This window comes from Schistosoma mansoni, chromosome 1, assembly GCF_000237925.1.
Source record: "Schistosoma mansoni strain Puerto Rico chromosome 1, complete genome".
NCBI classification, from domain to species: Eukaryota; Metazoa; Platyhelminthes; class Trematoda; order Strigeidida; family Schistosomatidae; genus Schistosoma; species Schistosoma mansoni.
Genome location: NC_031495.1, coordinates 56,795,863 through 56,819,996, shown reverse-complemented (window position 1 = coordinate 56,819,996; position 24,134 = coordinate 56,795,863). Strand labels below are relative to the sequence as shown.

Sequence of the window (24,134 nt, the reverse complement as noted above, 5' to 3'; positions counted from 1 at the left end):
ACATTTAAATTATTACGCACAATTAATTTTTATCGGTCGTTCAAGCCTACCGATTGATGTTCAAGACTGAAATTGATCTGTCACTTTAGGCATGTATGCATTCTGTGTGGAGTGTTTCCAAAGTCGTATTAAATTATATGGATTATTAACCAGAGTTGAATGGTGACTAGAAGTAGAATCTGGGACTTACTCGATGTACCTGTATCTCAGTATTCTTGTTCTTTTCTCGATCCCAATCTAGTACCTTTCGGTTCAAATGACAACTCATTATTCATTTAGTTCCTGAATCCAGATAGTGATGGGGAGAAGTTCAATTCATTTGTATTGGCTTTTTGAATCTTCTCACTGTCATCTGGAACTTCAATTGATCAGACGCTTTTGGAATATATTTACATTTAGTGCGGATTTCACAATAGTATAATGTCAAGGCATAAATATTTAATGTGCCTGAACTTTAGTTACGTAAAAACTCAGTCTTAAATTGGAAACCATGGAAATTACTGCATCCTACAAAACGTGAAGATATTAGTTTAAGGTGAGTGTTTGTGGTTGACAGCCTCATAGACAAGTCCAAAGTTCTGAATCTTAACTGATGACAGGTTGTCATGTCATTTTGTGTCTACTTCAGCTCCAATTCAGATCTAATGATAAATTTACAATATGGTGACAATGTTAAGCGGTTAGATATTGTAGCACATTCTCAAGATCACAGGTGGATAGATGTGAATGTTCATAAGCTCTGAGTCAAAGCAAATTAACGTTGATGATGTCGTTCAGAAGGACAATGAAAGCTCCACGACCAAACCATCCAGCTCAGAGAACAAACCTACATCAAAATTAACGTTTTTCACAAAGACCAATCCTAGAGGGAATTGAACTTATATCACTCAACGTTACAGTCATAGATTGCATCAATTAAATGTTTAGATTAAAAAATACAATAGGTTCTCAATAACCAATTAGTATAAAGAGTTCAATTCTCTAAAAAAGAGTTTTTAGGGAGAATAGCCCATTAACAATATGTGTCATTTCATCCAGCTAATTAGATGATTATATAAATTTAACTACGTTTAAAATGCATTTAAGTGTACTGGACATCATAAATTCAGATTCATAAATGTTATAGATAAAAATCTTGGATAACCTAACTCCTCTTAAAGTAAATCTCTATTAGATTTATTTAAGAACCTAGAAACAATCTACTACTTACTTTTTACATAAATTGATTACGGATTTTAAGCCAGCAATAGAAACTCCTGTCATTTCACCTGCTATGGACAAAGATTCGGTATTTAATTCATTTGAAATAAGTGCTATTTGGTCTGGTAAAATTTTGTCATAATAACAGTGGACAAAGGAATCGCATGACAAATTATCATTACCTTCTGAATTATGATAGACTGTCAAAAACACATATTGAAGTATATCATAGTAGTAAAAAGATGGTGAACGTGAACCTAATGTACCACCAAATGTGTTCTCCTGGTAAGCTCCTTGAAGAAATGTTAACATTTGATAACCTTTAGATCCATGAACTGGAAAAATACATTGAAAATTGCCAAGTGCAGCACGATAACGTTCATCTATTAAGTTGACTAATGTACGCAAATCATCCGGTGAAAGTTCCAATAAAATATGACGTAATATATCCAGAGGATCCTAAAGTGTGAGAATGACAAAAGGTTTTCAAACTGATTGACTCAATTTACAAAAAAATATTATCAAGGAAGAAATAAAACCGATAGGAACTTTCAATCTTCTCATTCGTCAATGTAATTCATGAAATTTGAAGATCCTTATTTCAGTATTGGAAAATCTTATGTAATTCATTTAATTGAATCAAAATAATTATGATTAAATAGTATTCAGACATTGCTGTATTATTATAGTTCTTTTTGACTAATTTCACTTAGTGATACACGTGATCGTCATTTAAGAAAACCATTGGAACAAATTATCAAATTAAGAATACCGAGTGAAAACAATTGTTTTGGTTACATTTTTGTGTAAACAACACCGGCAATACAATCCATTAACTGTGAGTATATAGATGTAGTGGGATGTGAGCTATACTACACAATCTGAAAACAAAGATATAATTTAGAGATTAGTTTATTAGATCTCTGTGTAACATCTAGTTCACTTCTAAATACATGGTATTTCATTCCAAAAGTATCAACTGATGTAAAATAGTTCACTAAAGAAAGATTATTCTATAAGACGGTAATAATCGAATGTTTACTCATGTAATTTGACATAACATTAAAAAAAGAGAATAATTGGGTGACATAGTTAAAGTGGGTAAACTTGAGAGAGTAAAGCCAGAGTAAAGTGAGTGTAAAAAGATTACAAGTGAACAGCAGAAATAGTATTTGAAAACATCTCTCTGCTTTCATGTATACTACAAATATAAGTATGTTAATGAAATCGCTCATATTTGCTTCATTAGAGCTTATATTACTGTTTGTCATTGTTTCTTTTAACTTTATAAGTTAACAGGAAGTAATTTTCGAGAGTGTATTACTGAAATAACAAATAATAAATAATATCTTGGACATAATTACAGAATCCATGAAAAATTATAATCATGAACAGTTTGATGCAGAAAGCAGTGTTACATGTTAAAGACAGAGGAAAACAGTTCCAACGGTAGTTTGAAAACATATGTTTCATAAAATACTCTGAACGGACATGTATCTGATGGTTTATACTAATGTGACGCAGTCTTTCAATGATGGTCTATCATCGATCGGTTCATGATTTCAATGAAAGTCAAGAGTTTCAAACAACCCCATACTGATAAATGAATATTACTTAAATTAATTCAATTAATCGTAGATAGTGTAGTTTTATATCTACAAGAAAATGGGTTTGGTAAATATCCTAAACATAAACAATGATAAAAACGTAATACTCTATTTAACAACCCTATGAAGTTGCAGATATAAGTATTTTTCGAAGTTTCGGAAGAAAAGTAACTGTCGGCTTAGCCAAAATCTGACGAAACTCATTTCATATAACAGACAGATTGCGGGAGACTGTTCTGGAGTCTCAAACCTCTGTTTGTAAAGTAATTCCTGCGGTTCTTTTAAACCTTAAGGGAGGTTATAGATTTACTAAATTCGAGATGAGAGAGAGATACATTGTATAATGTTTGATAAAATATGCCTGCTGATTTTAAATTCTCTATTTTCTTGTACAGTTAACAGGACAATATCTCTTGAAAAAAACTATGTTAAGGGCGCTAATATATCTTGTTGGTGTGTGAACCGACTGTGATCAGCAGTGCATGAAAATTATTGTTAGGAATTCATCATCACACTAATGACGACTACCAGTTTATTGCAGGGCATTCGAAACCTCCTACAATAACTTTCGCGTTGAAGTTTAGAGCTGAGGCATGCATTAACGCATTAGTAGTAAGATCGCTCACAGTATTTGAAGTGTCTGGGCCTCTGTATACACAACCTGGGATTTAAATATGGTTCAAGGTTTTAGCTAAGATAGAAACCGATTCAGGTAAATTGTTGACAACACTATCTTCCACTTTGTTATTTGTAAGGCTATATAGGCCATATATTGAACAGCCGCCTTTATGTTGGTCCTTGCTCTTATAGTGATAAAGCGGGTAGTTTTAAACATTTATCAATTCAGTCCTGATCTCTGAGTGCAAAAGCGATGCGTGCAACTTCTCATTAATTTATGGCTCTAATGCTCTTCTTCAGTATGCTTTGGTTTTGTTTTTGTTTTTAATATTTGATGTGTTTTAAACCTTAAACAGTTATGGTTATCTTCTAACAAATTTTTTGATTATTATTCAATTGTTATTATGCCCTTTGTGTTCCTTTTTACAGTTACAATCACAAATTGATCTTGACTAGACTACCAGGGAGAACCAGGAAGCACTGGACGATCTTTTCATCTGACTGAAGGATTCCTCAATAGTGCGCATCCATGACTCTGTACATGTGAATCAAACCCTTTACCTTTGGTCTCGCGCAAGAATGCTTACCTCTGGACAACTGGGCCGACATTTATTGGTGTTAATGTCTATCATCAATTAATCCATGACACTGCGCGATCACCTTCCATTATCTTCGTTGGGCAACTTCCTTAATCAATCCATGATCTTGTGCAATTCATCATCCATTGCCTGCGTTATTAATATCTTCTTCATATATGTTAGTTGAACAGTTATATCTGATATTTTGAACCTGTAAGTTGTTTTCAACCTCCTAATTCTTATGAAACGTTTTTTGATACTTAAAATCTCGGATCGTTTTGTGATGCCAACACTTCTTATTCTTCTTTTGACTCATATATTTATCAAACAGCTATAAATACTTATGTACAGTTCAAGTAAATGGTTTCTTCAAAAAGATTTTCTTTACTGAATTGTTTTTATATTTTCGTTAGTCTCTGGTTGTTAGTTTTATCTGGGACTATATGAGAACATTTGTACTCAGTAAATTCAGCAGTTTACTGTTCTGAATCGTTCAGTTGTTCAACAGATGAACATGAATGTTTTTTGTTGAGACGAATCTACTAACACTAGCCATCTAGGAGATTGGCTGAACTAAATACCGTGCTCCTATTCGAAATTGGTAGGGCCTTGTGAGGTATGTTGTAAATAATAACATTATTCCTGAAAATCACTCTCTTATTGACTTCACCAGATGTAAAATCAATGAGAGGTGCAGCTTTAATAAAATTCTTAAGATCAGAGGGGACAGCACCCACGAAAAATAATAACATAAGAAATGATAAAGACCTAATTTCCTATTTGACACCGAGAGGTTTTGCAAAGAGACTCCATTTCGGAACCTATATTGCTAGGTCCCTTATTTACACTATCTATTACGTATTCCAAGTTATCTATGTGATAACTTTATGGTGAGGTTGGAGTGTGTACGTTATATATTGAGTCGTCCGATAGTCATGTCATGAACCTATCAATGGCATGATCCGTTAAACAGGGAGTCAACAGGCTTAGCGTAAAGTTAATACGAAAGTTGAAACTAACAAATTAATTCAGACCTTTTTGTGCTTTTTTTTCGATTGAAGTCTCCTTTTGGTTGTCATAGTAACAGTGTATGATATAATATGTGGCATACCATATACGATACTCAACCAAACACACCAAAATTAAACTTTTTCCAGAGCACTTTCAAAAGTGCCACAATAATCAAATGTACGGTGAATGATTTGGTATATATATATATAAAAGTCAACAATGTTCAGACGTCTTGAAAACTTTAATGATTTATCCACTTTTAACAAGCTACTTAAGAAGTTAAATAACAAGATTATAAACTAGTCAACATGGTACAATTGAGTTCATTATGTTCTTATAAAATTTCCAAGTAAACATTTACTAAGTGCTATTTACATACTAGTCAATAATCATCATGATATAATTTGCCGAGATAAAATTTCAACAATAGCATGGAACAGTAATTTTTGATAGTGTAAATTCAATAAAAGTAAACAGAGTAATGTTATATTTCTATTACTTAAGTAACCATCATAGAAACTTGATTTGAGACTTATGATATCATATAATATTCAATATTAGTCAATAAAATATGTTTAGGAAAACTAAAACCGATAATATTGTCATAGAGATCTAAATGTTTTAATGATGAAACTAAAACTGAATAACTAATGGTGTTCAGAGTTCAGTTTATTCTGTTCAACTAAATCAATAACAGCATAATTTTTGTGTGGTTAATACATATTATCTATTTCATGGATTAAAATATTGACAAGGATGAATACAAGAAGTTAATACGTATTAATTGATGGAATTCGGTAACTAGGTTCATGCTTATTATATGGTCGAAACTTTTGTATCGAATAAATTACAAAATTTGATATTGCCTATAGATGGTAACCATAATCTGGATGAACAACCTACCCATAAATTAGACATAATAAAGGTTGTCCAACAGCAAAGTTAAGTAAATGTATTGGAAAAGCTTTACAGAATCCACATACTCAAATAGATTCCAGATGTAATGGATTGGAGTTACGGGTACTTTTTCAAATTTACAAATCTGATTTATATATGATGTATGAGGGAACGGTTATTTAAAATTAATCTTTAGCACTAAAATTTTGGTTCATTATGTATACCAATTTTCTGAACAAAAAACGTTATTTCGTTTCACTCAGTAAGTGCAGCTGAGAAAGTTTGGTTTATTTTTCTTATGAAGTATATGTTATAAATAACTTATATTTTGGTGAACAGTATTTTCTTGAAAATAGCAACCAATCACTTATGTACTATTCAGGTTCCTTTATTTTTGTGAAATTTTGCATGATTGATCTATGCAATCATCTATACATCTGTCAGTTTGTTACATAACAATAAAAAATCAGATTTATTTGACGTGATGCAATGGGCAATTTCCTAAACTCATTAAAAATACCTCCAAGCATTCATTTATATGTCGCCACAATACTCAACTTTGATATCATTACTTTTCTCATGTTTATCAATAAACAATATTAATCTACGTTATGGTAGCTTATGATAGAAATCTTGGTAGTCTTTTTAAATTGTTACGTCTTGTAATTATTAGTTTGAACCTAGATCGTATATCATAAATCTGTTAAATAAAATTTATTTCTCAATGAAATACTGTAATCAAAAGTACTTCGTCCTGAAAGTGTTCGGTTTTTTCATAACCGTCAATTAAAATTACAGTATAAATTTTTAAAAAAATCTAACTTTTATACATGGATGAAGAAACATCGATTATGTTAAAATCACACACATATACACATATAAAGAGAGAAAGGTTTTAAGGATTTACCTTTGAAAAATTTTCTTCAGTAGTACTGGTATTTGTTGAATTCTTCATGTTATGTTTGCTCAATCTGTTAAAAAATTGTGTTGATTTATCCTATATGCAAAACGAAAACAAAATGAAAGTGTATTTAAACCTAATTTAAACAACATTTTTATGAATTTTACAGAACAAATGGAATATGACCATTTGGCAGCAAAGAAACAAAGTGTTCGAACTTCGGTGCATGATGTGTTTGATGTTTAGAATGGTATGACGTAAATTCAGTTTTTACAAACCAAGAGATTAATCAATTTAATTACACCTATTTAAACTAATAAAATATTTTTATGCTACAAATGGCATATCCATGATTCTAGCTAAGAAGCTTCACCCTTGAAGAGTTGAAACTAGCTTCATTCACTTAGCCATAATTTCACAATGACCCACATTTATTAGAAGTAAATAGCGTATGTCAAATAACTATATAATAAATTGGTGTATCTGAAGCTATAACTCCAGTTAGATGTCGATCTATGACTATTTGTAACAAGGGAAGATTTCAATCAAAATACGCTTACATTTTGTAATAAAAATATTAATAGAAACATGACATGTTAATTGTTTATTCCATTATTAAACACAATTATAGAATTCAGCCGTAAATCCACCGAGAGTGTATTTCTTTTCATTTTCTGTAATCTAGAAGATTTATGGATCAAAATATTTTAGTTAACAAGTCAAGTCATGTACCATAATACCATGTCTTTTTTAAAAAAAATAATAGATTTCTACTACTTTGTTAACTCAGAGCCACATATGAAACGGTGAAATACTTAATGTCTCAAAATATTAAATAAATTAATTATAATGACTTCAGATCATGCATTTGTTTCAAGGAATCTCTTGAAAAAAGTGAATTGTTCTAATTTTGTAACCGATGACATTACATTTCATCAATATCTGTTGAGAATTTACTTTGAAATAATAGTACACCTGAAAGCATTAATGCAACCGATAAGTTAATTTGGAATTGCAACACTCAGTAATTTAATATATCAGTGAAATGTTTGATTTTCAGGGGATTTCTTAAGTTATCAATTAAGCGAGACTATAGTTTATAGAGGAACCAATCACGTATAAGACAACACGTCTCGGATTTTGGTGCCAAATTCACTCATCCATTTGGCTAAATAGAATTTTGGTATTATAGCTGATGTTAAATTGTGATTAAAACCTTATATCTAATTTCTAACCTTAACCATCAACTGTAAATCATAATCTTGATTCCTCACACAGGTATATAACACGCATTTGATCCTAGTTATTCGGTGGACACTTTCAAGGTTAGTCTAACGTCGCTCAAAGGTCATCCATAAATAATAGTTTCACCGTCAACTATTGTTTATCAATAACTTTGAAATAAATTTTTATGTAAATAACTTAGAAAAAACAATTTTTTACTCAAAAATAACTAAACTTATTACATGTTTTGATGCTTTAAAACTTTTGTTTATTAAGATTTTTTAAAATTACATATATATATATATATGAATTTAGTGGTTAAGCGCTTTGGTGCGAGACTGGTAGGTCGTGGGTTCGAATCTCGTGAGGCGGGATCGTGAATGGGCACTGCTGAGGAGTCCCACAAGAAGACGAAACGGCCATCCACTGCTTCCAGGTTTTCCATGGTGGTCTAGCTTCAATCGACTCATGATTTCAACTATAAAAAATTACTAAAATCTCCACAATACCCCTTCTGAATCATAGTTATTCACATTTACTTAAACTGCATTGAATGAATTGTAAATAACAAAAAATGTCATATTTCAAATTTACTAAAAATTAATTATTTTGACTAACTTTCTCTTTATCTGTCATTAATGATGTATAAAATAGATGTTTTCGTTTATCCTCTGCTGATAAACTAATGTCCCATAAACGTGGATCTGTTATCGGTATACATGGATCAAAAAATATTCTATTACTATTATTATTGTTACTATTACTATTATTTAACAATGAATTGTTTGTTTTACAAAATGTTGTTTTAACAGATACAGCTGACAAAGATCTTTTAGTATGTGTAATATTAATAGATGGACTAGGTGGAGGCAATCCATTAATGGATGAAATTCCTTTTGACATAAGTGGTTTAAGAGGAGCAGATGAATTGCAAACAGAAATACTGGATCTATTGCATGAATGTTGATTAGATAATTTTCCACTGTAATTAATGTCGTTGTTATTTCTGCGTGACATAGAGGATTGATCACCTTTCTTTAGCAGTAATGTTGACTCTGGAGTAATTCTTCCGGTCGCACTTAAATTCTTATCTTTATTGGGCTGATAGTGAACATTGTTTAGTGACCTTGATTGAGTTGTTGTTACAGATAATGATGAATGGTAGTCAGGAGGCAGTTGAAACCCACATATGTTGAACATATCTTTAACAACAGCAGTTTTTACTTCATCATCGAGTTGTGTATTAGTGTGCAAACTGAAACATAACGATTATATTTGTGACTATTTTATATTGAAGTGTAATAAACGAACAAGATATGATATAAACCCCAGTTGATGGTATCCTCCGAATTCCAACGTTCAAATTTAAGAAAGAATGGAGGACAGAAAGTTCTCATGGCCTCGAACTTTATGTTACGGTAGGTAACATAGCCTCCAGTGCAATGGATTTTACGTTGGAATCATATTATTAGATTGAATGACAAAACAACTTACATGTCAGGTGCCAGGTCCTAATTTGTAGTAGAGCTCCGTCTAAACCGTTTTAGGTTAGGATGACAGCGGGCCTAGAATTGTCAAGTGATGGCCTTTTTGAATACCAGTTTTTATCGTGCACAAAAGAAAGATACTTTGTTGTTTAAGTTATCGAGATTATAAAAAACATCTCAATGAGAACATAGACGAAGAAATTGAGCGTAACACCCACCATTGTCTTCAGTGATTTACTAACTCATAACAGACACGGTTGAACTCCACTGGTTAATTTCGTGGATTGGTTGACGTTATACATTAACACAGTTGGATGCTGGATCAGTGGTCTAGAGGTTAATCGTTCGAGCGCGAGACCGTTTTGGTTCGAATCTCGCAATGCGGGATCTTGGATCTGCACTGTTGAGGAGTCACACAATAGGACGAAATGGCCATCCAGTGCTATCACGTTTTTCCTAATGGTCGAGCTTCAATTGACTCATGATCTTAACTATCAAAAATCCGTTTATGGACAAGTAAGTAGTCATTGGATGAGGTGGCTAGGACAGGTATTACATACTCTCAACAGCTGTTTACCTTGATGATGAATATTGATTAACGCGAGTATAGATTCGGAGAAAGCTTAAGGTCGTTCTGAGAAATGAAAACTACCTGCTTGGGCTCTCCATGGCTTCCATGGCCAACAGATAGAGATCTTTAGTGTTATATGTATCGGAATCCGTCTCAGTGTAGTAGATAAGTTTACCATTTATATTCCCTGAGATACTAGGTTTCAAAATTATTTTATAAGTCCTATTCTGAAAATAAATTCTGTCTTCTTGAATCATATCCTTTATGACTAATTTTTATTATTACGGACTATACTGCTGCTAATTCTACTACTTTTTTTATCAATCTTGATAGTTTCATCGTCGTGTGCTAATAGAGTGCATCAATTTCATGCACATAAGCAGCAGGTTCTACACTGCTTATGGTTGACTGATTTTATCTGATCTATTTTGGGCCATGAAATTAGTATCAAATTACGCTCAATAATCCAAGCAAAGAATTGCTGATTTCTACTTAGGTTTACTAAGCAGCTAAAAAAAATTAAGACAAATTAAGTTATAAATTTATGAAGATAAAGGATTTGATAAATTAGCTGTTGTATCCATCATCTCGATTAAAATTAGAAAATCCCTGCAAACCAAAAACTGATTTAGGTTTTAATACAAATAAAAAATGTAAACCGATGTTTACTTCAATTTAGTTCAAACAGAAAATCCATAAAAACAGATAGATGTTTAAATGAAACAATAGACATAGTAAAATAGTAAAACTTAGAGTTAAAACGTTAAAGAAGGGAATAAATTAGCTTCATATCTTAAACAGGTAGAACCACTAAGTGAAAGTCCTTTGAAGTCTATAGAATTGAAGGACTGACAAATAATGACTTCATAGATTCATTCAATTTTTTAGTACTGAAAGTTTTGGTCTTCTAGATAGCTCAACACAAGGTAACAACAATGACAAACTGCTTCTTGATGTATTATCATTATTTCAGTTTAGTTTTGATGATACTTATCAGTAAAATGAAAAAATGAACACCAAGGTTGATTACTTTTTTTCTGAAGTTTCGACTATCAGTTTAAATATTTTTTTTCTTTTTTTGCACGAAATAAAAAAATTTAGGAACTTTTTCACTTTTCTCAAAAAGTTAAAGGATAACAGACGACGACACTGTTTCATTTTTGTAATAAACACAAACTGGGTTGACAGACAAAAAGCAATTAGTAACCAATCCATTGGAACGACTCAAACAATCATTAATCAATTGTTTGGATCAAAATGTTTGTTTACAGTGAGCGAATCTTTTGATACTGAACATGAGCAAATTAATCAGAAAAGCAAAATACCAAAATATCAAAAATACCAAATATATCTATGTATAGATTTAGTGAATGCGTTACAATGTGGAATGCTAATTATATCACGTGGTACATTATAAGAAAAAATTAAGTATTCGTTGACCATAATGTAATGAGATGCACGCAAGTTACACCTTATTTTTGGGGTTTAATTTTGATAATGTTTGGTGTTAGCACTGCAAGCTAAAATAGCATTTCGTAGCCATAAAGTGATTTCCAAGTTGCTTCAAACTCTCTTTCTCTTTATATATATATATATATATATATATATATAATGGATTTGTGTTGATCTCTCAAAGTACATTATCATATTTGACCTTTTTGTATAAGATTCTCCACATAATATTTGTTATATGTATTGAGTGCTTCATAAAGCAGTACGATTTGAGATTTCTGGTCTTGCATTACCGGTATCTCATACCCCATAGCTTGTAAATTTATTCATGCCTCTGTTTCTCGAAACATCGATTTAAAATTCTTTTATGTTTGTTCAATCTTGTGAAGTTATTACAGCCTTCACATATTACAACTGCAGTTCAGACTAAAGGCGATTCACACTATTGTAGGTAGTGATAAACCCTTTGAATGCTTATTACTAAGTAGTGAGTTTTTAAGCTTTGTAACCTGTTTCCCCTCAAGTTTCGTATGAACGTTGTTATCAATAACTTCTACTGAACATCAGAAGCACCTTAATGTAGCTGGCAATAAACCTAAAATAAAATATTTTTATATAAAAATCTAGTCTGTTATGGTATCATATTATTTGGTGAACAGTTAGTTAATTCAAATAATCTGTAAACATTTTTGAAAAATTTATACTAAAATAAAACTAGTAGGATAATTGACAACTAAAGCAATAACAATTTATTCAGTGTCTAGAATGACTCATATTTTCAGACTGATGCAAAATATAGAAATCTATTCAACCAGCATTGACAAGGATCTTTAACTTCCTGTCTTGATAGGCAAAATATTACTGCTTTGTACAATAAATTTAAAATGGGGATGAAACCTAGCAATGATAGTGTATAATTATAAAATCCTAAAGTATACTACTAAGGATGAATATGATTTGCAAAGTCTACACGGAAATGCCCGTTATAGAAGAAAAAACACTTCAATGAAACTTCTTATTTGAAAAAGAATATCTACGAGACTATAATTCATGGATGAACCAATGATGTTAACGATAGAAAGTGTTGGATTGCGGCGTGAATGTTATTCAACAAAATGACGAAATATCATTCCGCAATTATAGCTGATGTCAGTTAGTGATGAAAACTTTAACTCCAATTCTTAACCCTAAATTACAACTTTTAGTTCTTTTTTAAATTCCTCATAGTAATCTATAATCTATAAGTACGTGAAATTCCTCAATGTCAATTAAGCGTCGCTCGAAGTTTATTACATGAATCATAGTTTTATCAAAATACCTACTAATAATAAAATATAATGTTGAGATCTTCATATAACTTTATGTTAGTTATTTAAAAGGTAATAGTGATAATTCTCTAGTTACTATTGACGCACATTATTAAAAATCACGCCTACATAACCCCAAGTGAATTAATGTTCGTTTGGTAATTAGACTCCAAGATACATGCGTGCCACATATTTAAAAGAACAAAAAACAAGCTATATTTTCTTTGAGAATCTGTATTATCCCATGACAGAACAAATATTTTACATAAAAACTATAATAAACATTAAATAAATACTTAATAACTTTTACCTCGGTGATACATTAACTTCTAAAAGCCATGGTTTAAGATCAGCATCCAATATTATATCGAAACCAAATAATTCGTAAACTGATGCACGTCGTCTACAATTCTGATCAACCATTGTTGCAATACAACTGACAACAGATGATAATGTTTTAAAAATAATATCAACAATACGTGACCACAGGTTGAGCACATCAGCTCCACGTTCTGTTAGATATGACCATAATGTGCTTAATTTCCTATAGAGTACAGAAAACAGTTTATTAAAGAAGTTTTTCATGCTTAAAAGGGAAATGTTCATGAATCGGTAAAATTTAAATCTACGTTATTTGTTTAAATTATTGAAAATACAAGTAAAAAAGGATTGGACTACAAACTGTAATAGTGTTTCCACGTACCTATGTTCTTAAATACTTTAAACACGATGTATTGATTTGAATATGTTTGTTGGATTACTTATAAAGTGGATGGCCAACTATTTATACCATTGATTATTTATCACAAGGTATTCTGTCTATGAGTATTTAATAGAATATCAACATGTTAGTATTCGTTAATTCTGTTTTCTAAACGCAATAGATCTGTATCTAAAAAAAACTATTTTAATTTGATGAACAATTGAATCAGTATGGGGTTGCGGAGATAGCTTAATTTCACTGAAATCACGGACCGATCCAAGTTAGATCACTATTGAAAACGTGGGAGCCAAAGCGCCCTAGTATAAAACTTCTCAGCAGTGTGTATCCATGACTCCGCAAGCGACAATCGAACTCAAGATCTTTGATCACGTGCGTAAAAGCTTAATCTCTAAGCTAACGAAACGATATCCAACTGTGTTAGTGCATAACTTCAATGCCTTGAGACAACGAAGTAATAAAAACCATGCAGCGAAGGATTACCTGTAGACATAAGTTATATTTGATCAAAATCATTCACGTATACTCATTTTTTTTAATATTCCAGTTTGTATTTATATATGTTCCACAGTAAAAATATCTGTAGTGATTTACAAAGTGTACCTCGAGTAAGCGTTTGAATAAAACTTATGACGTTTAAAAATTTTGTGTTCTCGGTATTGGTTGTCGTTTTTTCGGATAGTATTGAAATAGTTTCGACTTAGCAGTAAACAAATTTATAAGTTAATACTGTTGAAATTGTTAGACAGATAATTCCTCAAGTCCCAAGAATTCGAACATTTACTGGTTTTTTTATATTTTTAGTTTGAGAGAACACCTATTTTACACGGACACTCTAGTTTCACGTAGTTAAATATTTTGTGCACTCGTCAATACGCTACCTAAGAGTGACTGGTATTTTCGCAAATGATACTCATCAGAGTGATCCGCCAACATCATAATATTCCTTGATTCATAAGTAGCCTTGACCAAATGAGATTGAAAATGTTAAACAAAATGGAACTAGTTATTCAATAATACTCAAACGCAAACAGTCTTAACAATCAACATCATATATACCGAACTACTAATAGTTATATTGCCGACTAGATGTTGATCATGATTTTTACCTGTCACATTGTCAATGCGACGAGCTTTTTTACTAGAACTTATCTATTTCTTGAAAGCGACTCTCATAATAAAAAACATGTCATTCGGAGAAACTTCAAAAAGCATGAGGCAATAAACAGCTGTTACTTTTCTCTTACTTGGGATAACTCAGACGTGTATACATCCCTATTGTACAACCTGTAAGTTGACGGATGTAAATTTGTTGGACCGTATATTAAATTTCAGCGATACGAATCAAATGTTATTTATGGGTTAGTATCTTACTTCGATCTCCTTGATTTTAACATAATAACTCTTCATCAGAACTTAGGCGAATTCATCTTAAAACTGTTCACTAATGAATGCAGAATTATTAGTAACTTAAGTTGTTTTGTGTGAATTGTATGCAATGTAAACATAATGTCCACAAAACGTTCATATCAGCTGTAGGTGATTTAAAGGAAGAGACAAAAAATTTGTAGAAAGAAAGTTGTTCACCTCTAACCCGTATTAGGATAATCGAATACTACGAAATAGCTAGTACTGAAATATGAACACTTAAACATAAACCCTTTGATTCTACCATTTCCTGTCCACATCAAGGATGCAAGGTTATAGTTCGAAAACCTGTTAAGTGCTGAATGTACAGTACTGAGGATGAAAATTACTTCAAAGAGAATGAAATTCCAAAAGACCACACGACCCCTAAACAGGCCAATTATCAACATTGATTCAAGTTTGAAGCAGGTTTTGTTAGTCTCATTAAGCATAGTGAAGTGAATAAATAATGTTAACATATTAAAAATAACAAATGAAAACACTACGTTTAATTGTTCATAAACAAATCGGATTAAGAAGGGGGTTTTGTGGAGATTTTATTAATTCTATATAGTTGAAATCATGAGTCAATTGAAGCTAGACCACCATGGAAAACCTGGAAGCACTGGACTGCCGTTTCATGGTCTAGTGGTTAAGTGCTCTCGTGCGAGACTGGCAGATCTTGGGTTCGAATCTCGTGAGGCGGGGTCGTAGGTGCGCATTGCTGAGGAGTCCCACAACAGGACGAAACGGCCGTCCAGTGCTTCCAGGTTTTCCATGGTAGTCTAGCGTCAATTGACTCATGATCTCAACTATATAAAATCAGTTTAAGCCTACCAAAAACCAAAAGTCATGATCAAGTGATCATTGACAAACAAGTATAAAAACAAAAACCTTTAAACTGAAAGAAATTTTTAACGTTCTTCAAAGCTACATTGAAGATATTAGATAGAGTATATAACATACATCTGTAGAAATATATATACGGAAGAATAACTACTTATTACTCACCATTTATGATTAGATGCAAATGTTTCTTCTGTTTTATTATATTTATTAACAGAATAATTTGTTAAATGGACAAAACGATTTCTTAACTGTTGGACAGAAGTAGAATACCTATGTAAAAGAAAGTATAAATGGAGAAAAATCATAAAGGTGGATAAGGAAAATCGTAACTCAAAACTGATATACCAGTCATATAAATTTAAACGGAAAAGAACAAAGGAGTTTTGAATACAACGAAGTGAAAATTATGATTGGATTGTTGCATATTTTACTGTTTCAATCTTCTGTGATTGTTGTATATTCTACTGTTTTAATCTTCTGTTTTGGACGAGTAATTTGCCACACTCTAACTCAATGATGAAAATAAGAAATGATAGATATATTGTAATAGATAATGAATATCAGAATTTTTATCGTTGAGTATAGATTGGTCTGATGAAGTTCATCGGAGACTGTCCAGAAGTCCTCCCGCGAAATATACAACATAATGCAAAACATCTGTTTACACGTGTATTTATGTTTACGAAAAAGACTTTTTAATAAAAATCCATCCAATCATCATTACTGTATAAATTATGAAGTAATGCAATTTTTTCATAGATTATGTAATGTACAATAATTCCGAATCATTGAATAACAGGATGAAATTTAAACAACTAAGTTGAACTAAAACATTTTAAGATGGTCTTATTTTCAATTAAACATTTGACTGTACCACAGTCTGCAGAAAAAAATTCTAAACAATTGTCAGCTTTGATTATCAATATTACTTTAAGGTAGATCAGGAGTATAAAACAGTGACATTTCTAATCTTGTTTAAACAGTAATTCACTAAATCAAAGTCATAAAATGGTTATAAAATACAAATAAACGGAAATGAATAAAATTTACTTCTGTGAAGCGAATCTCACCAAACCTTCTCTATATACATATGCTCGAAGTGGACTAAAGCCTGCCACGAAAACATATAATCTTATATCAAATTTCTTTCCATCAATTAAATATGGTTGATTGATATATGACTGAACAATTACACGACGTTGTTTAGGAATATCAGACCAACCACGAATTAGTTTTACTCCAATTCCACGAGCTGATGCTGGCTTTTATAATAAGAGTAGCAAGATACGTATCAGTTAATTTTAGCAAACTACGACAATAAATATAGTCACATGAAGTATTATCATTTCTTGAGTCAGCATTGATAAAAAAATAATCATGGTTTATTTCGACACACAAATTGCTCGCTAATCGTGTGCAATAACAGTGTCAATAAATGAAAGCTACGGAACAGTTTTATTAAAGTTAATCGATCGATTAAATTCACCAATGAGGAGGGATATGAAAGTAGCACAGCTTTCCTGGATTTCCGCCATTTGACGTCTTGTAAAAAGGAGTGTATGGACAGATCAATATACTTGCTTGTAAAGCATTATATCCGTTTAGTGTCAGATAGATATGGTTCAATGTTTCAACCACAGGATCAGAGTGTCATACCCTTAAAATAGTATGGATGAAGAAACAGTTACACTAAAGAATACGTTACAAGACGACATTTCTCCAGATAATTTCATCAGGAAGTATTTGTTCAAACCCAAAATCAAGACGTACGGCGACACACTGATTACGAAAACCTTTTATCTAAAACTTTATTTTAAAGAAGAAGTAGCTGATGTTTTATAAACACATGTACATGGAAGATGTATTGAAAAGACGTTTAACGCTGCTAAGTTGCATATGACTTTCTTAACTAAGTCACTACTTAACCAAGAAATCAAGGATAGGATACCCATGGTGAGCTCTTTCATGTGCGCATACTAGTTTAGCTACTGTTGCGGAGCTAGTCACATAGACCGTACTCAACAGGAACTACCTCTGCGTGCTCATGAATATGTACCGGTATGGTTAACAAAAAGATTCACTAAATCAATCAACAAGACCATAATCTCTCAATCAGTAGGTAGCGAAAATCAGATCAAGGTAGATCAAGGATTTGCAGTTCTGTATGGAGTCCAAAACCATCTATCTAAAGAAGCAATATTATGACTCCTCTAGATAGTGGGAACCATCGTGATTAACTCCTTGACAGAAAATATATGAATCCAAGAGAGTTTTATTCAACCTCACTATTGCCGTACTTCTGGCTTGGTCGCCCCATATTTAAGCTAATATAATAGATCTTTACATCTAACACAATCTTGTTTTAAGTTTATCTCCACCATCTCACATTCAATTTACACATTCATCTTCCTTAATTCAGACGAATTTTCTATCTTAGTTTCATTTCCCTTATTACATATTTTATTCAAATAATTGTATTAGTACTACTGTAGTCAATATTATGAACACTATTATCCCAGTATCTCAGAAACCATATCTCCTACTATGCATTTTATTTACATGATTGATTATATTATGTTGATTTCAGTTAAATATCATACAATGAGTTTTCTTACCTCTACTCCTAGATGACCATTTAGATTTACAGATGACTGACCTTAGATATCTGTGTACCTTAACTGGTACGAAAGTCCACAAACTTAACACATAAAGCTGTTTAATACAATTATTCATGAATGCCTTATTCTGGTCATTGTAACACATTACGTATGGATTTATAACTACAGGGGTTGATAAAGAAGTTAGTGAAAACCATTGTTCGCTCTAATATTTTTTTGTTTTCAAATGTTTTACTAACTTATTTGGTTATGTTATATTGTATGAGAATATACTTGAACTATGTTCATATGGAAGTAATGGTAATATTTCTGGTACCTTAAGATAAACTCCTGTTTGAATTTATGTTTTGTCTAATACTTACTTGCTGTGTTTTACTGGAATTATGTTGCTCTGTAGTAATTACATTTACATTTCAGACCAATAATTTTCACACTAAATGACGGGAGAGATTGTGCGGGATTGTCGATGTCATCGTATAAATAGTTTTCATACTGACAATGGTTTCCTACTTTCAATAGAAACTACAAAACTGTAAGCTACAGAAGTGTTTAAACTCTTTCTGCTACAGTGGTCAACAAACATTGTTTAAATTCTGAATTACACGTGATGCATAGAAAACATTTCTGACTTCAAAGTTCTGAACTTTTTTCATTGACTACGAATGATGCAATGCCTCAAGAGAGAGTGAAACAGTGTGTGAATTACCTGAAGATAAATTATAGTTCAGTTAGATCATGTTAATTTGAAGAAATCTACCTGCCGTTCAACGAAGACCTAGATTTGGAGACAGCAATGTTTCTAGACGCGCACAACATAACAGACAATTTAACTTAATTGTTTAAGTACGCATATTTAAGATTCATGAAGATAATTCCAAAAGCTTTGTGTTAGAGAGAAGAGAACATGCTATTTTCTGTGGTCACATAGAATTCATGAGGGTTGTCAAGAAGTTACCAGTCCGTTACTCACAATCAGTATGGAGCATGGTACTGATATGTGTTGGACTGAGTTGCCAAACCGTATAAGTAAGACGAAGTGAAATTAACTAGTTGAAAGGTGAAGGAATCGAAGTAATGTAGTAGCAATGATAATAAAGATGGCAAAACCTTGAGCAGTTCAAAAAAACTCCATTTATCGATGGAACGAGATTATAGAGTTTCAGCGTGTGACGACTTTTGTTTGATTTAACATATAGTTCGGACGTTGGAAGACACGACATATCGTTTAGAATATAGTCGTACAGAAACTGGGGTATCACTTCGTGATCTCAAACTATTATCACTATCGGAATATATGAAAGGAGTCGAAGACAAAAGATAAGGGTCGATAGTGGAAAAGTTTAGATAATAAGCAATGGGAGTAGAGTTCAAACGTGAAAAAGATGGTTTCAAGTGCCGTTGGATGTTTAATAGTGGTTATCGTTTCTCGCTTGCCCACACCATGGAAAGATAATTTTTCTTCAGGTGACTAAGAAAGAAGTTACACGTTACAGGTAGATTTGAGAAGCTGGAAAAGTAAACATATTAACCAAAGGACAATTTTTAAAGCTAAGAACTCATGGATTTTTCGAGTAGTTTTAAATGCGTTAGCCCCATATTTTTAGGGTTTTAACGTCAGTGACCACGAAATAGGCGGCGTGATACAAATAGGGGTAACATTTTCTAAACCTCATCTTCTGATCTAAAGCACCATTACTTCAGAAGCTCATTATTTGAGAAAGACATGTTACAGCTGTCAGAACTCTGTCCAGTCAGCCGTATGAATTCACCTTCGGACCATATGTTTGAGAGTTTTAGTCTGATCGCTCGCCAACCAACCTGTCTGTCATGGTAAAACCTAGATGAAACGAACTTTTAATCAATATAGCATGGTTGAACAGTCACACTATTCAATCTCATAACTACGATATCCCGAAACAAATTAACCTAAATCTAACGTTTGTTGAGGTAATAGACGCTGACGTACTTCTCCTCTCAATAGTTCCTTAGAAAACAGTGAATTGTAAGTTTAAGTAACAAGTGAAAAAAAGTAGATTAGAATATGCTAAATGAAGGCTTTATAGTATTCAAACTAGAAATCGATCCTGCTATCTTAAAAAGTTGACTAGTTTGAGGACTATTTAGAAAACTATGGTTTTTTCTACGAAAAACAGCTCGGTTAAGTGGAGAGCTTGGTCACATTCCATTAAAATAAATGACAGATCTTTATATATGATCTCTTATGCCTTGTAATAACTATAGAGTGATTTGTTTCAATTCTATGCAAATTTTTTTCATATTTTGCGAGTTGACTGTTCATCTGAATCTTCCAAAGGAGTATCAGAAATATTAGCAGACACATAAATATACCTACGTTTATTACAGTCATTTAGTGAATAATAAAAGCTGATTTTACTGCAAATCAAAATTCTAACTTTTTAATTTTTTATCCAAGAATTTCAGGCACACTTACTGGTTTCATAATCCATCTAGGTCGAAAATGAAATAATGCTTCATCATTTGATGACTTTTTACTTGTATTTTCATGATGTGTCCAAAATTCTTTCAATGATTTTAAATCCCCTGGCAAGCAAAACGTTCTTGGTACAAAATCAATCGACTTTTTACCAAAACGAGAACGTAATTGATTTAAATTTATCCATAATTTATCTTTACGACCTAATTGAAATGAACCAGGGAAATGATTTATTTTCTGATATTCTCTTATAGGACGAAAACCGAATGGTTTTAAATGATTTCCATAATATCCAATCCATTCATTTGATTCTAAAAATATGAATTAATTGAAATAATAAATGAAATAGTACGCAAATGGTAAAAGTGAGAAGAGTTTTTTTCAGTTGCTAGTTCTAGGCTGTTCGGTGTTGCACGTAAACGATCGATTTGTTGAAATCCGACACAACTACACTTTGTATGAGCAGACGAGAAGTTGTAATGAACTTTTTCAAGGGACTACTTTAAAGTCACTACTTTTGACTTATTATATATATATATATATAATTCAACTCAAAGGCAAAACATAGCAGTTCAAAAATTTTTTATGGGGTTTATATCTATGTAGAGTCCAGTGGAAATAACCGTAATGTTGACCCGTAAACGTTTGTTTAAAACTGTTCAACTTTACGCAACTCAGCTTCAACTTGTTTTCTCTGAGCTAGTCAAAATAAATTTCAACATATTTTATGCACAACAAAATACACTCTTTGATGAATGTATAGTTAACCATAGCCGTTATCCACTTAACTACATAGTTTTGCAATGCGTAGTTTGAAACACTAAAAGATAACCACTTCATAAACTGTTTAAACCGATCTCCATCAATTTTGTCTCATACACTATAATAGCTGATACAAGATTTTAACATGCATTACTAAATCAATAAGTTTTATTCACCAGCTTATAACATTCTGTAATATACTTCATGACTGCTAGATCGCTACTCTTCCGAACGTTACGAATGGCACAGCTTTCATTCAAGATGATTACTGATTAAGAGCTTAAAATCTTTTCAAACATGTGGAAAACTTTATTTTCAGTAAACTAACTCATTGGTTTATTAAAGAGATGAACTATGAAACATCCATATTAGGGTAAATTAATTTTTTTAAAAACCGTAGCAACATTAGAAAGAATATCCTTCAGATTTAAAAACAAATTCATACTTAATGTTATCCGAAAATTAGATCGCTTTAAGATACGTTTAACCACATTTGGTGTAATTGCACTGGGACGCCAGAGAAGTTGATATCTGTAAGGCTTTGGAAATTTTGGTACTAGAGGTAAATTTGATGAATAAAAATTATTTTTGAAGTTAATGACAACAGAAATTTACATTAAAAAACACCAAAAATTTGATCATCAGCTGAACATGTTATGGAATTCAATAGCTACACGAAATCATTCTGTGTAGAACAAATGTTTATCTCAACCGAACAATTGGGTAATGAAAACTCCAACTTATGTTTAGTTTAAGTTATGTGCAAGAAAAGGCTATCAAATATAGTAATACGGAATCACCAAGTCGACAGGCTTAAAACAATTCATTTACATAATTGCGTGACAAGTTTTACTTCAACATCGAGGCATCTGTACAATCAAGGGGTACTGATTATAAATATCACTCAATTCATAAACATCAGTAAATGAATCCGAAAAAACAGAAACTCATAAACCAATTATTAACTCATCAAAAAATGAATTTTTCAGACATATGAACATAAAACTATGTACGATAGGATTTTATCTACCACTGTGAAGCAGTTTGATTTAAAGTAATTGTCCTTAAACCAAGTATAAACTTGCCATCCAGTCTTGTTCACCAAGAACAAAATATATTGATTGGTTTTTACAATAAAATATCAGTAACAATTACCTTAAAATAAACACTAGACCATGTACTTTTACAAAACGATAACTGTGATCTGATTAAAGCAACTATTTATTTGTTTAATCATTTATTCTGCTGATATCAGAATGAATGCAAATTAAAGTTGACGAATGTATTCTACAGGTCGTAGAAGATAAATTGGCAGAAAATTAAATATCTGGAATAGAAACTTTACTCGACGACTGAACAACGTGGGTTACATATTATGAGAACATCTAAACACTTTTAGCCGAGAAAACTTGTATATATATAGCTTTTATCGTCAAGAAACAAGATATTCCATGAAAACTAGAAAGTAGTAGAGAGCGTACTTTGAGACACACCATCAATCAGGTTCACGACAAAATATGGGATCACTACAAAAAGTGAAGCGATTTCTCACTAATGTAATGGAGGTTTAATGGCTCTATAAAACAAGTTTACTTGAGATTTTCACCGATTTTCGGGTTTAAGGTTGTTGCTGAATGTCTTATGCATCAATGTACTGACTTGATCAACGCGATGTATGTGGCGTTAATATTGGTAATCTGCGGAGTAATTATATCACAGAAACCTGTAGCATCTCACATTTTAGTGATGGAACTATCAATTTAATTTTTCTTTTTAGTGAAATTTCAATGTCGACCTTCCTAATTAGGCAAAATAAGCGTATCAGAATTAGTATAGTCCTCGATATGTATGTTCAGTTCTTTGGTTCTTACGAGGTAGCTTCAGTAATGTCCTAGACTCAAAGCTGAAAGAAACCTTAGTAGAGTATCTATTTGCACAATGAATAATGTTCAAACACTCTTATAAATCTAAAGGGTTCAGATTGTAAATTTGCCCTGTTATATACACCTGTGGAATTTCGCTCATAGCGAAAGGTTCACTGACATATAAAATGAAACAAGGAAGTTTACTCACCAGTCTGTTTACCATCAACAAAACGCAAAACTGATGGTGTATTAGGAAGTAGGGATGCAATGACTGGCGGTAGAATTTCTTCTGGTATATTACTTAGTCGTCTTGTACATGAAGCATCTGAATCTGACATATCTACTGCCGACTGCAAAAATAACAAATAAACTTAAGGAATAAATCTCAACATCATGATGCCTAGTTAAATAATCTGGTTAGTTCAATAATTAATGTCATAGTTTTGAAATATTCTTAATCAATTCAGTATAAAAAATTTTCAGAGTAGTTTGTACAACCTTAAACTATATTTATTTATCAATAAATTAATATATTTGTAATATCCCAATGAGTAGAAAAATTAGATTTTCTGACGTTTCGTGATTCAGTGTAAGCCACTTCTTT

The 24,134-nt window shown here is 31.9% G+C and overlaps 1 protein-coding gene across 1 annotated transcript in view; it reads right to left on the bottom strand.

Annotated features, from left to right (window-relative positions):
- Positions 1-24,134, bottom strand: part of Smp_181160 (tubulin tyrosine ligase-related) — a gene marked incomplete at both ends in the record, with an annotated part of 29,407 nt that overhangs the window by 2,878 nt on the left and 2,395 nt on the right. The window contains 10 exons of the mRNA XM_018794956.1: positions 1,211-1,659; positions 6,819-6,908; positions 8,655-8,740; positions 8,831-9,291; positions 13,164-13,397; positions 15,993-16,100; positions 16,881-17,092; positions 20,901-21,214; positions 22,111-22,221; positions 23,739-23,880. Of these exons, the coding sequence (XP_018649316.1) occupies positions 1,211-1,659; positions 6,819-6,908; positions 8,655-8,740; positions 8,831-9,291; positions 13,164-13,397; positions 15,993-16,100; positions 16,881-17,092; positions 20,901-21,214; positions 22,111-22,221; positions 23,739-23,880 (2,207 nt within the window). The remainder of the gene's footprint in view (positions 1-1,210; positions 1,660-6,818; positions 6,909-8,654; positions 8,741-8,830; positions 9,292-13,163; positions 13,398-15,992; positions 16,101-16,880; positions 17,093-20,900; positions 21,215-22,110; positions 22,222-23,738; positions 23,881-24,134) is intronic.